General features: G+C 34.4%; 1 protein-coding gene across 3 annotated transcripts in view; it reads left to right on the top strand.

The window, feature by feature from the left end:
• The window catches only part of RASEF (RAS and EF-hand domain containing), a 35,353-nt gene extending 22,317 nt beyond the window's left edge, over positions 1–13,036 (top strand). For 2 of the 3 annotated variants that reach the window (XM_063421844.1, XM_063421846.1), the window contains exons 10-17: positions 754–988; positions 1,984–2,121; positions 2,193–2,361; positions 3,320–3,401; positions 4,803–4,917; positions 5,769–5,888; positions 6,860–6,936; positions 8,014–13,036. In XM_063421844.1, the coding sequence (XP_063277914.1) occupies positions 754–988; positions 1,984–2,121; positions 2,193–2,361; positions 3,320–3,401; positions 4,803–4,917; positions 5,769–5,888; positions 6,860–6,936; positions 8,014–8,122 (1,045 nt within the window). In that variant the 3' untranslated portion in view covers positions 8,123–13,036. The remainder of the gene's footprint in view (positions 1–753; positions 989–1,983; positions 2,122–2,192; positions 2,362–3,319; positions 3,402–4,802; positions 4,918–5,768; positions 5,889–6,859; positions 6,937–8,013) is intronic. The other variant, XM_063421845.1, reaches the window with a different exon arrangement.
• Positions 13,037–14,938: the final 1,902 nt, after the last annotated feature.

Genomic DNA, 14,938 nt, shown 5'->3' with positions numbered 1-14,938 from the left:
TGGGGTTTTTTAAGATTCACTCTATTAATCTTCCTTTTCTGTGGTTTTATTTACATAAATAAAACCTTTTTTGTTCCTGTAAGGTATACTGGCATTGCAGCATTCATTAAAATATTTTTATATATTGGAGTATCCAGAATGAAAAAAACAAAAGTCTTTTGAAGGAAGGTTAAGGGGAAAGAGGGAATTCTGTGTAAAATAGCCTACCAATTTGTAAGAAAATTTTTCAGTGACTTCTTCCACCATTACTGATGAAGTCTTGAACTTGGCTACTCCCTCTTCTACGTTTATAGCTGTTTCTAATTGGCATATGTGCCTCTGTGAGCAAATGCATTCATTTAAATGAGATACAATATGTCAAGGTCGTTTTATGCCTTAGAATAGGCCAAAATAGGCTAAAATAGCATATGTATTTTTCTTTTTCTGATGTCTTCATAGTACATCACTTTCTGACTTTTTTTAGGTAGGCTTTTTTAAATTAACAAATAGTCATAATTATTGAGACTTGGAAAGTCATTATCAGTAACATAGATTAAATATTTTAATCTGAGCTTCCCAAGACGTATGATTGAGAAACAGAAATTCTTTATAAAGGCAAGATATGGATCGATGTATATCTTAGACTTAACAGTAGCATTTCTAAGAATTGACTGTTCCAGAAGGGTTCAGATTTTGTTGGGAGGAGCAATTAATTATTATGAAATATATTATATGGAAAAATTTATTTTTCCCCCTCCAATATTTTCTTATTAGGTCATCTCATTCATCTTGTGTCGATGAAGATTATGATTCTTTAGCCCTGTGTGATCCGATGCAAAGGATAAACTGTGAAGTTGACAGCCTACCTGAGAGCTGTTTTGACAGTGGTTTGTCTACCCTGAGAGATTCAAATGAGTATGATTCAGAAGTGGAATATAGGCATCAAAGGATTTTTCAAAGGTCACAGTGTATGCAAGAAGGCTTTGGTGGTGATGCTTCCGATACAGATGTAAGTGCCAGATTTACTCCTTCTCTGAGGAAGCCCTTTGATTGGAGACAAAATTAGCTTCCTGTTTTTAAAATAAAGTGGATCTTTGTCCACAGGCCAATTAAAAGTAATTATATGGGTCATGCGCATTTAAATTATTTAGTGGAAACTTTTTTGGGAATGTATAAATAGTTAACTTTTTGTTTTTACATGTTTGATACATTTTTGAGCTAAGAACTTCATTTTTGAAGTTTATTTGATTTTTGAAGGTTAAGCTGTATGCGGAAAGGAGCTCATCTTCTAATGATAAAAAACCAGATAGAAGTAAAATAGTTTTCCATTCACTTCCTCTTACTGTGCTGTGGCAGTGGAGAAAAAAGTATGAGATAGAATACTGATAGTGCACATATTGACTTACAGGCTAAGTCTGGAAGAACTAAAAATTCCAAGAAGGTGGTACTGTGTCCATTTTATTGTTAGTAACATTGAAAGAATTACTGAGGACTAAATAGCAAGAATAATATCAAGCACAGTAGAATATTTTTTAAGGTAAATAATTTGCTGTGCATTTAGTAGACATTAATCTCTGTGAAAACTTTGTTGTGAGTAATGTTGATTACAGCTGTGCTCTACTTAGCGTGAGTAGTAATAGCATAGAGAGTAATGTCTTTGGGGAAGATGTTTGCAAAATAAGTTTCGAAATAAAGTATTGTCACAATTGTTCATTGTGACTATGTTTTAAGCTGAAATTCTCATATAGAAGCTAATTTGCTATATTTGAGTACTGAAAGAATGGATGCTGAACAATAAAAATATTAACAGACAAAATGTATTTATAGTAAACAGCAAAAATGAATGAGAACAGAATAATCACAGTATTTTGATTAGAATTGCACAGCTGTATCTGGTCATTTATCTCTGTTTAATCAAAACTGTTTAAATGTTTTAGTCAGTCTTAACTGTGCCTTTCCAGAAAGGCATACTTTTCTCACCAGAGAACTAACTCACACTTCCAGGTTCCAGAGATCAGGGATGAAGAAGCATACAGTCCTGCTAGCAGCACTGCAGTTTTGGACTGGAAGCCCTCACGACCTGTAAGTCGAAGCAGCTCAGTTGCTTCAACGAGGAGATACATATCTGCTCTCACCCCTCAGGTAACCAGTTCTCCAAGGGAAAAATGGAAAAGAATGATACAGAAGTGTTTTTTTTAACTGAGTTATTTTAGAGGGATTCTTTTTATTTTCAGTCAGATGCAACTGAATTCACTCCAAAATACCCCAGTTCAGAGAAGGCTTACAAGATTGTTCTTGCTGGAGATGCAGCAGTGGGAAAATCCAGTTTTCTTATGAGACTTTGCAAGAATGAATTTCGAGGCAATACCAGTGCAACTCTGGGTATAGTTGGTGTTCTTCTTAAAGTATTGAAATGAATTTCATTGTTATTTTGGAGTGAAGTGGACAATAAGCTTTGTGATTTTCTGCTAGGGTTTCCTGGATATACACACACATTTTCTCCCACAGGCTATGAGATCTAATTGAGTAGTAAAGCTCAGTAATAACAGCTGTCTGTAGTGGACAATAGGATACTGATCTAATTTAGTTTTTCTTTGCGAAACCTTTCTGAATAACACAAAGCACCAGAGAAGAAATGTCAGTGTAAGGAACTTTCAGTTTGTGTATGAACTTTTCTGCATTTTTAATTGCTTTCTTGTTTTCTCAACACTTCCCTCTTCATAGTTTGTACTATCCTTTGATGTCTGCTACAATTTTTGGTTGCGATTTCTTCAAAGTATTATTTAAACTTTGGTTTAAATACAGCTAGAAGGATTTCTAACTGACTTCTTGTATATATTAGAAGAGTTGTCAGCTAACAAACTTAAGTCTTAATGATTCCAAAGACTGAATTTTGTCTCCCAATCAAATCATACTTATATGTGTGTTTTATTGCCTCTTGTCAGGAGTTTTGTTCTGAAAAAAAAAAAAACAACCATCTTTTATCTTTTTCTTCCTTGGTATTTGAAATCAAGTTTTTTGTAAAACATTTTCACTTCTTTGATAAAACTGTTTAGCCAAATAAAGCAGCAAGAGATCTTGTTTGTTGTTCAGAATGCAATTTGAATCAATACTTCTGGAAAAAGACAAATACATTTAGGGGATAATTGCAGTTCAGAAGTATGTGCATGACTGACTGAAATCTCATCACCTGTTAATCATAACTCAGAACTCATAATCTCATAACCTAAAGACATGCATTTTGGAAAAGCTGTTGTATATAGCCCTTATCTTTTAATTTTCTATGGTCTCTCTAAGATTATTGATGGGTTGTTTAGACTATACATGTGATTCTTTTCAGGTGTGGATTTTCAAATGAAAAGACTAATAGTGGATGGAGAACCTACAGTGCTACAGCTGTGGGACACAGCTGGGCAGGAGAGGTTAGTGATCCTCTGCACTTACCTAATCATTTGAATTCTTTTGTCTGGAAAAGTCATTTGCCTTTTTCATCTAGCTGAAAAAAAATGTTAATTGTATGGTCCATATGTACATATCTGTAAACAGATGCAGTTTTTCTCTGCTGAGACTTCATGACAGGTGAAATGTTTTTGTGTTAGCGTTGGTGATGCTTGAGGTAATCCTTTCTCACCATAGAGAGAAATAGTTGAGGTTAACCACAAGATTAATTTAATCTGAGTGTCCCTCCTTGGCAATTCTGAGCAATGGAATAGATGCACTTCTGTTTTTAGTCTTTAGTTTTCTTTGTTCTTATACATCTCTATTTTTAAGTAGACTTTTTCTTAGAGATTCCCTTCCCTTCCTCCCATTTCCTATTCTTTCCTTGAAAATTCTGGTCCTGATTTGCATTGTATTTAGTATATAAAAACTTCTTTCCAAAGACTTCGGAATTTTGCCAGAAATACTTTTTCATATTGCTGAATTTAAATTCAAGATTCTTCAATATTGTGTAAAGTTTCTTCAAAATTCTATGACCTCTTTACCTGAGAGCCATTACTTCTTACTGACAGCTTTTAATGCTTATTAGGAGGTTAATCTAGTGCTATGGAAGTCAGTTTACAATGTTCATTGACCAAGATTAGTGTTGGGCTGTATGTAGGTAGAGATCCAATCAGTTTTCTCTCATGTAATAAATTTGTGAGGAACATTTTAATACTCAGTGGAAATACCTAGTTACTGTACTTGGTTGAGTAGATTGTATAAAGTTGGTGGCAAAGATGATTGTAATTGATCATGAGGCCCTGGAATAATCCTACCGAACTTCTGAATTTTTTAAAGGAAGTAAAGTGAGCCAATCAATTTAGGAAGTTATGTGTAGGTGGATCATGGAATCATAGAACCATTAAGGTTGTAAAAGACCTCGAAGCTCATGGGGTCCAGCTGTTAACCTAGTACTGCTGTGTTCACCACTTAAAAATGTCTCCAAGTGCCACATCCACACATGCCTGTTGAACAGTTCCAGTAATGAGGATTCTGGACATCCCTGGACAACTCCTTCCTATGCCTGACTACCCTTTCAGAGAAGAAATTTTTCCTATTGTCTAATCTAAAACTCCTCTGGCACAATTTGAGACTAGATTATATGTAATAGATACACTGTAGATTTTGATACAAAAGTATTGATTATTGTTTAGGACAGAATCCCGTTGATCCTTAAGGAGCATTTGTAGACCTGCATCAGCAATTTTCAAGAATTCATTGTATTATATGGAGAGAATTGTTCTCAGTAGTGAAATTAAATAATGCTGTGTTCTTAATGATGTTAAACTGAACTATTATTTGATAATGTGGCCTTATACAAATGTTTTCTTTTTTCCTGAAAGATTTCGAAGTATTGCTAAATCATACTTCAGAAGAGCAGATGGTGTCTTATTACTATACGATGTAACATGTGAAAAAAGCTTTATTAATGTGAGAGAATGGGTGGATATGATTGAGGTAAGACCCTTACATATATACAGCTTAGAAGCTGTGTTTCACTGCATTGTTAGCCTTATTATTTATAAAATTATATTAGATGTAAATTGTAATTATTCAGACTGGAGTCTGTCATAGAAATAAAATTTACATGGAAGTCCTAAATATATCCTGACATACTCAGTTAGAATTCAATCTGATACATCTTTTTGTGTTAAGGGATGTTGATAACACTCTTCCTGTTCACTTTCTTTTGAAATAAATGTGGCAGCACATTTCAGATACCTTCTTGTGGATGGCTTGAATATTCCTTGGAGTCTTTGCATTTTAAACCAATATATTAAAGTCTGTAAATTAGCTATAGCTCAAGTGAAATTTTCAGTATTTCTTTCTACTTGTACTTGGTTTTTTATTTGAATATGAATTTGCATTTAGTGCAAAAGAGTTTTTCTGTTCTGCTGCGGATGCTGAATAGGAGGAAAAATGACAAGCAAAATACTTAGTTCGTCTTCTGTGACAGCATTTTCTTTTAGTCATGGTACAGGAGTTGGTTACTTTTCCCTTAGTAATTTTGTCATTACAGCATTTGGATGTAGTAATCCATTCCTTTAGATTAATTTAACACATTAAATTCCTTTTTTGGAAACAGTGCTTATGGGAATGGAAGTACATCTTTTCAGGTTGATAGTTAACATCACTGCTTACATTCTGAGTGGTTTATAAAAAGTTCTCAGCAAAGCTTTCATAATTCGTCAATTTTTTTCTGCTAATGTGCAAGACTTCTGGAAAGCAAATTGGTATGACATGATGTTAGCCATTTCTTTTGTATTCTGAGTGGTCTAGCAATAAGGGAAATAAAATTTTCTTTACAGGATGCAACTCACGAGAATATTCCAATTATGATGGTGGGAAACAAGGCAGATCTCCGTCAAGATGTTACAGAGCAAGGGCAAAAGTGTGTGCCTATAAACTATGGAGAAAAGCTGGCTATGGTAAGGTCCAAGTGCACCTCATTAGTATAAAATGGTCTTAGGAATTTTAATCTGAAAACCATGTGAGAAACTAATAAACAAAAGTAATTTTCTGCTTATGTGTCCAAGTCAGGTAATGAGGATCCATGGATACTTTGCATTAAACTATTGTCTTTTGATGGTGTTTGCTGGGTTAAATCACATCTCAGTGTCTGCTGAGCTGAACTTCATTATTGGCCGTGAAAGACTTCTCAGTCCTTTTCATAAAAAACGTGGATGGACAGGAGACTGAGTTTTTTTGCTGTCGAATAGAAGTTGACAGTTCAAATATGAGGCACACTGTTGACTGGTTTGTGTCTGTCCAGATTTTGTGTGGAGTATTTTCATCTTCAAGAGACTCTCTTGTATTCCTGCCACATGTGCAGAAAGAAAAAAGGAATTCTCTGGTATAAATAGAACTGTGGACAAGGTTTTTATGCATGTGGTAAAAGAGATGCACAAATCCTCTATTTCATAGACTAAAAGGAAAAGTATTAAGGGTCTTTAAATGGCTGAGTGCTTGCACAACTGATTGATCACGCTGGGGCAGATACCATGTCTGTTACTTACAAGGAATGATGTTTTTTGATTAACCTACAATAACCAGATGCTGTAGTTGTAGTAGCTAGCAAGTTAGATTAAGTAACCTATCCTGGCAACTTTCTTACTATTTTGCAGTCTTGTGCACAAGAAGATTGAGTTGGGCGTTAAGCTTATATGGCTTTTATTCAGTTCATTAATTCAGAATATATTGATTGTAAACCAGAAATAATTAAAAAACCATTACTGTTTTATTTCACAGTACTAAGGAGAATGTCTTGGACAGTGAAAAGCACTAGAAGAAATCCTGTTCATTTAAATGTACTGTCATTCTTTGTGTTTTTCAAGAAACGATTTGTAATTAAATGTACCCATTCTCTCAGATCAGTTAGTTTTACCATTTTTCCTCACAGACTTACAATGCGCTCTTCTGTGAAACAAGTGCTAAAGATGGATCTAATATTGTAGAAGCAGTTCTTCATCTTGCTCGGTAAGTAACTGTGTTTGTATTTTCACCTAAACCCATCTGAACCGATTTTATAAAAAGGACATTGTCTGTGAATATACATAGAAAGATACACACATAGTTTTAAAATTGTTCCAACGTTAAAAAAATTTTAAAAGAATCCTCTGTAAAGTCATTATAGATAAGGGCAAGATGGGATATATTCTCAGTTTAATGAAGTAACATTTTTGCTTGAAAATGTTACAAAGCTCGCTCAATAATTAAAATTTAAACCCGGACATAGTCACAGAGCCCACAATTTTAAGACCCATTGCTGAATGAATTGTAATTTTAATTGTACATGGATTCATTTTCTTAACTCTTTCATAATTAATTTCAAAATGTAATAATTCAATGTGTAATTATTTTTTAATTTTTTCACACATACTAATAGCTATGCAGTTTTATTACTGACCATTCTAATTACTCATATTTTCTTTGATGTTCCCTTCTCTAAATTATTTACAGGATAGAAATTCTGTTTATGTTCATTTAGCTCCCTGGTATTTCTATCATAGTATGTGAGCCAAATATTGCAATTCTACTACCTTTTAAAACCATTTTTGGTTGAAGTATAATTTTGAAAGGCTACTGGTCTGTAATCCGTAATCTGTCATATCTGCACAGCTTTTAAGTCTGCATTTCCAAAAAAAATCCAATGGCATGCATTTTTTCTATGAAAGTAAATTTATACTTGAAACTGAAGTTACTTGATTTTGTTACTTAGAGCTATGAACATACGCTTTTTCTATGGTAAAATACAGAAGCAAATAAGAAATACTTCTCAAAAAAAAAAAAAAGATAAATCAGAGCATGGGGGAGTTATTAGATATTAAAAAATATATTTTTTATCACTATGAATTGCATAGAAACATCAATATGTCCCCCAGATTTGAAACTTGAAACACATTGTTTCTGTGCTAATTTACATTGTATTAGCCAGACAATGGATGATGATGAACTCTGCAATATATAGTGGGAAAAAATAGAAGCGTGAACATGAATAGAAAGAAATATGTTAATTGAGCACCTTTTTGTTTGTTTGTTTTGTTATTTTTACAGTGAGGTGCGAAAACGAAGTGATAACCGAGATGATACAAGATCAGTAACCAGCCTGGCTGCCACACCTGTCAAAAAGTTGGCACTCACAAAAAATTGTTGCAATGTTTAAATGACAAATAATCTTCCTTAATTAAATAACTTGTATATTTATAAAAACCAAGCCAACAACCAAACTGAAATATTTCAGTACTGCTTTCTTTTTATTATGGATTTATACATTTGTATATTTAGAAGCTACACGTAATGTTCAAAATCCAGACTCTATTTTCTACTCATTCAAATTTAAGAAATTGCTTCACCCCATAGACTCTGGTTTCACTTTTCTTAAATAATACAATTCAGTCCAATGATGTCAGAATCAATGCTACAGTAGTTACTGCGTACAATATTGTAATATATATTATTGTCTCTACCTGCATATTTCTTTATGGCATCACTATTTCTTACGTACAGAACTTAGTAATATCCAACATCACTCACAGATAAAGAAAAAATTACAGTTTCGGTTAGTTTACTCTTTTTGATCATGTCTGCTTATACACTTTTTGACAGCCTTAACTGTATGTTGATTAAACATTTCTTAAGAAAACTCCAAACGATTAAGGGTTGCCTAGGTCCAAGTAATGCCTAAGTTTAGGGGAACCAGAATGGTCTTTGTTAGGTAAAGACAGTGGCTGGTGCATGGTATCCTGTTGTAGTTCCTCAAAAGTTGGCAATTTAGAATGTGTTTCATTTTGAGTGTTAGGTTTGACTAAGAACTGAGAAGTAGGCTTTACATCCGATCCTACACAGCTCAGACGTGAAAGATACGTTTGTCTGGACTATTACAGTTCAAAAATCTAGAGAGAATGTAACACCTGTGATATGTAAGACTGCTGAAATGAGTTATGATCCAATATCTATCTGCCTGTTTAAAGTAGATAGTTGTTACTACAAAGTGATATGAGTTGTACTTTTTCCCTTATTTTTTCAAATATCTTCTACTCAGTCAGTAATTGAAGGATTATAATAGTATGTAGGAGTCTGATTTAATAGCTATTTTTAATGCATTTTTAATAAGTTTTAAATCATCAGGTGGAAGAATTTCTGCACATGCACAAGCATTTGTGTAAATTTTTCATTAAAAGAGAACCCTGGAGTGAACAGAAGTCACCTTAATGAGAGTTGCTTTGCCTGATTTTAGAAAAGTTCTGTGAAACTTACCAGGAGTGGTAGCTTTGGGTGTCAGCATCTCTAAACACTGAGCTATTATTGCATAAAACAGTTCCCGAGAGTTCCATAGTGTAGTAAAAAACTGTGGGCATTTAGAGTTAGGGGTCAAAACCAGTTATTCTTAACTTCCACTGATCAGAGAGTGAGCAAACTGTTGTCTCCTCTGTTTCCATCGATAGAACATCTCCAGACTGAAGCCTGGTTCAGTAAATCAAACTTGGATAAAGTTTTATCAGCTGATGGAAAACCCATATGACTAGCAGCTGTTTGCTGCACTTTATCACCACCATGTGTGAACACTGTATGGCCTGTACTGTGTTATCTCTTGTAAAAAATGTGGGGGTCTGAAAAGCAGGATGGTTCATAATTTACAAAAAATATAAAAGGTTTCAGCTAGGAAAAGTATTGTTTTTTAGGCATCCTTTCAAACCTGTAATCAGAGCAGCTAATCCTTGCGTAATTAGCAGAAAACTTTTTAACGAGAGAGAGAAATCTAATGCCAGACATTTTATTTCACTGTATAATAGTTCAGCCCTAGAAGACAAAACATGTTTGATGAGTGTTTTTTGAAGTACTGGGAGAATCTTCACATGCTACCTAATGCCATGCAGGAGATTTCAAGGTTGTGGCATCTTCCCACACAGCAGTACAGGAGGCCTCAGTGTAGTTCTGAGACTTATCTAAAGCAGGTAGCAGAGAATGCAGGACACTTAGGTGCATCAGGAATATGCCTAATCACATACATATTGTTTGCTGTTAACCCAATATTATTAAAAGGAAAAAAAAGTGCAGTTTCAGTTAGCTTCTTTGAGGAGAAAAGCCAAATTTAGCTGACAGCATTGATGAAGAAGACCTCTTCTGTGTGCTTTGTGTGAACTCTTCCCTCTGTTGATATGAGTGAAATGGAAGTAAAATTAATTTGGGATGTGTTTGTAGTAGGGAAAGGAGAGGAGGATGATACAGTGCTTAGTTTGTGAAGTGTGAGCTTTCAACATGTAGGCATTTGCATTTTCTAAGGATAAAATCATGGTTATAAGCTCTTGCTTACATTCCAAAATGTTTCTCCTTCAATGTTAACTTGGAGAGCCTGGACTGGGGATCAGTGTTCTGTGTGTGTGTCCTGAGCTCTGTGGTCTTGGCCTGCAGTAAATGAGGTGCAATGTTTGCTTAAACATTATTGACACACCTGTGTGAGCAAAGTGTTTTGGCTGTATACAGAGAATCACATATGGTGATTTGCAAGTTAGGATTTCTGGAAGTGGTTTTGCCCAGCCTTCCAAGGACCCAAGCAGAGATGGACTTTTGCCAGCCCTAGATTTGGATATCTGTGGGTTTGGGTAGCCAGCCTGTGAAAATGCCCCAACACAGAGGTACTACCACCATTCTGGGCAACCTGTTCTCATACTCGTCCTCCTTTTCTGGATAAACATTTTTCTTCATGTCCAACTTCAGTTCCCCAAGTGACTACAAATTTATAACAGTTTTCCTGCATTATATCGTCTCCTGCAACTAAGAAGAATTTGACTACAGTCTTGGTGCCTTCTCTTTCAGTATCTGTAGATTTCCCGCGGTGTTGTCTCCACCAGTTTAACAACATCAGGAGTATCTCTTGCAAAGTATCTCTGGGTTCCCTATCCCAGAATTAGTGGCCTGTGTGCATGTGTAGTAATTGTTTTTGTATCTAGTATTTTTACCATGCAGAGGGTGCCATGTGAATATCCATGTTTGTAGAGAGACTGGTTGAAGGTATGTGAATTCAGGGACCTGCTTTCACATATTTTTCCCTCTCTGCCGGCCGCTGATGGTTTGGGTACTTTTGTTTTTCATTTATCTTAATAACTAAATGTTTTTTAGCCAAATTATGTAGCCTGAATCCATTTATTAAGTTCTATAGGGTTTCTTGTGTCAGGTAAAGCAACTTTAATTTGAAACAGTGTTGTTTTCTAAATAAGATTCAGCATTGAAGGTTGTTAGCTGTTAATAAAATTTTACGTTGGAGTAAATTTATGATCAACGTCTAGATGACTGAAAAAGCACTATTAAATGGGGATATAGCTGTAGCTCAGTTGGAACTCATTTTAGAAATCCCATGATGGTCAGCTCCATCATGTCTTGAATGCTAACATAATACCATGTTGAATTCATGTTAAAGCAAAGAACTTGGAGAAACACTTAAATCTAGACATTAAAGCATGTATTTTTACATGGAAATAATGCATAACTTTTTTTGTTGTTTCACTTTAAAAGGTTACCTTGTCTTCAATCTAAAAGGTAAAATGGCAAACATCAGCTTTATGCTTTGACATGGTTGCACTATTGTTCTTTGAATATTTTTATTGTTTTGTTTAGTACATAAGAACTATTCATTTAATCGCACAAATTTATTTTTTTAGTTAGTGGAAATGTTCCCTTACTACATGTATTTATTTGAAATGGAAAGGTCTTCTATGTTTTTCCTCGTGATCTGTAAATAAATTATTTTTATTCAGTTGACATGGAAACATTATTTTATCCTGTATTTTTGACCTTTTTAATTGTAATTTATTACACATTTCTGAGGCAATAATTTCTGTTACACGCTCCAAAAATGTTTTGATCACATAACTTTTTATAACCACTTTGTGCCTGTTCAGCCTATATTAGTGGCTTAACAAACCACTGCAGCTTCTAAGTTCTGTTATGGCCTTACATGGCTCAAGCATTTTTCTGTGTAACTACTTTTGAATTGACTATAAAATCCTTTGTTAGGAAAAAAATCCACAGTTACAAATTTGCATAAGATGCAAAAATGTAGTTAAGGATAATATCTGTAGGCCACTCCTTCAAGGAACATCATTTAGCTGTGCATACATGCAGATCTCCAAGTAAAGTAATAGGTTCTGTGCTAGTGCAGGCAATCCTTTTAAAGAGGTTTTCTATTTTTGCCCCTATCCACTGCTATACAGCAATGGTAGGGGTAGCATTTTAGGTAGAAATACTGCAGTAAACATTCCCCAGTTCATAAACCAAAGGGAGAAGAAATATATTCATGTAGTAATGGTACTTCGTTATATTATAAAGAAACATATTTTCAAGATGTTTCTAGCTGTGTTAGATAGTTATAAGAATGGACCAATATCTCATGTACAGTTCCAATGGCCTTCACCACTACCTCTGCCAGACTTGATATAGCGTGTAATTCTATCTAACCCTGTCTGGGCTACTTATGGATTAGAGAGGCTCTTCAGTTATTTTATTATTTATCTTCCTCTGTATTGCTGTCAGGCTTAATCCTTTCTTATTGGTATCCTTAGGACTAGTAATGTCAATATTTGCCATTATTAATTTTTTTAACTAGCTCTTATTTTGATAAAACTTCTTGTAAAAGAAAATCTGACTCAATATATAGTGTTACTGAGTTTGCACAAAGAAGTCCTTTGCAATTCTGCTCCTTGAGTTGTGGCTTCAGATAGCTGGACTAATAGGAAATTGATCATTAAGTGGCCGAGTAACAAATAAAACCAAGTGTTGGAGGTTTCCCATTGAATGTAAAAGGAAGTATGTAAAATATATTTTCATACTAGTATGAGGAAGAAATTGTGCCTATTGTGTGTTCATCTTTCAGTAAAAGTCTGTATATTCTATAAAAAAGGTTCTAAATTGTGAAAAGTTTTTAAAAATTTTATACTGTTTACAAGTAAAACTGGATTTAGAGCAGCTTGTTCCTCCTTAAAACAACTGATCACTTTATTTACTGTAAGTTTATGTATGTTTAAAACAGACACCTTTCCTGTATTACAAATTACTGTGTAATAAAGTACGTTTCAATAGCCGTTTTTCTTCAGTGTATTTTCTTTTTGTCAGCGCTTATGAACAGCAGTCCAGCTTAACATCTGTGACCTGTCGGCTTAATTTTGTTGTGGTTCACCAACTTCTGCAGCCAGCTGCATGCAAGAGTGATGCAACCAACCACTATCTGGCTGCCTCTGAATTTTTAGCCTCAATGAACAGTCATCAGCTTTGAACTGAGAGGTGTCCCTCACTGTGATTCTTGAATAAATCTTGCTGTACCTCTTTATAGAGATGCTTTAGCCATGGTGTCTCTAACTATGAAGATGTAATATTGGTGTGAAGTAAGAAAGAAAAGAAGAAAAGTAGCCCAAAATAACCAGCCTCTTGCAAATATGCTTTAGTCATCAAGCAAAAATACTTAGGGGTACATATATCAAAAACAAAAAATGCCTCAAAATACAAATTAAAAGCTGCATCAGGTAAAATTGGCCAATTTAAATGTTACCGTGGAATCACAGAATCCTGTAAGTTAGTAAAGACCTCTGAGACTGAGTCCATCAGGTAAGACCAAGTCCTGTTCTTCTAAGCTCACACGTGACTTCACTAGTGCTTGGATCTGGAGCTAAAGCATGAATGTGTACTACTTTCCAAAGCAGAGCAATAAGCCCTGCTTATTGGAAGGGCTTGGGATGGGATGGGGGTGAGGGGAGAGTCACTGTCAAAATGCCCTTTTCAAAACCCGATTTCCTTTCTTTTAGAACACAAAGGTACTAAGATATCAAATTTAATGTACATGTTCATTTTCCTTTTAAGGTATTTTCCCTTTTATTTTTGTAACGTATTCTTGACCAGCCACAAAAGCAATAAGAATTAAAATATGGTTTTGCTTTATTATTTTTACAAATTAAAAATTGCTGAAACTGAAACATTTAGCCATATTTAACACCTGGTGTTATCAACATATAATCAAACAATTTTTATAATCTTCCACTGGGGACTCTGTCTTCCTATCGATATTATAACCAACAGGGAATTCTTGTTCACAAGCTGGTGGTGTAATCCAAGGAAAATAAGACTTTTAGCAACAAAAGCTGGTCTTACTGCATAAAAAAATACACACATGGTAGTTTTCTGTTCAAACTTTTGTTACTTTCTGCGAATAATCACAGATTTGCTAAGAATATGCTATTGTTTTCATTTGGAAAGATTTTTTTAAAAAAAAATCTTAAAACTAGGAAACAAATCAAAGACAGAATCAAGGGCATAGTCTTTAAAAGAGTGGAAAAAATACTTTATGAGCTGCTTATTTTTCTTGCTCCCCAGAACCAAATGAGAACTTCTACAAGGACAAAAATTTGAAGTATTTTCACCAGAATAAAAGGCCAATGACAAAATGTAAGATACAGGAAAAAAAAACCCAGGGAGTATATTTAGTACACAATAATCACTGCCTTATGTTTGTTTTTGCTGAAGGTAGCTTTCCACTTCAGTATGTGTCCATTCCTGTGGAGTGTTCCCTTTTTGTAGCTTTTAGGGAATTGTTCTTTTCATATCACAAACATATTTTTAGAGAGATAACTGTAATTGGAGTATCAAACTTCTCTTTATCAGTTGAATAAGTCGAAGTACCTGAGATTTGCAATGGTTCCACAAAACAAACACACTTATATGCTGAATAGATGCACATTCTAAGATAAAATGAAGAGGCAAATTAACTGTGAAAGATGTCAAACTAAAACCAGGTCTGAGAGCAGATGGTACTGTATTAAACGATGTGTGTAAGGGATGAAAATTAAATAGAAGCTATTAATTGAGTGAAATGTTTTAGATTAATCTAAATCCCACTGTGCATTATAGTAACAGTTTGTGAAGTAGTTCATATTTTCCAAAATATTTCTGCTAGTGTTTATGCTAAAGTGAAGACATTGTTGTGGCACTATCA

The sequence above is a fragment of the Prinia subflava genome, chromosome Z, assembly GCF_021018805.1.
Source record: "Prinia subflava isolate CZ2003 ecotype Zambia chromosome Z, Cam_Psub_1.2, whole genome shotgun sequence".
Classification (NCBI taxonomy): Eukaryota; Metazoa; Chordata; class Aves; order Passeriformes; family Cisticolidae; genus Prinia; species Prinia subflava.
The sequence above is the reverse complement of the archived record's forward strand: the minus strand, read 5'-3'. Positions and strand labels throughout refer to the sequence as shown.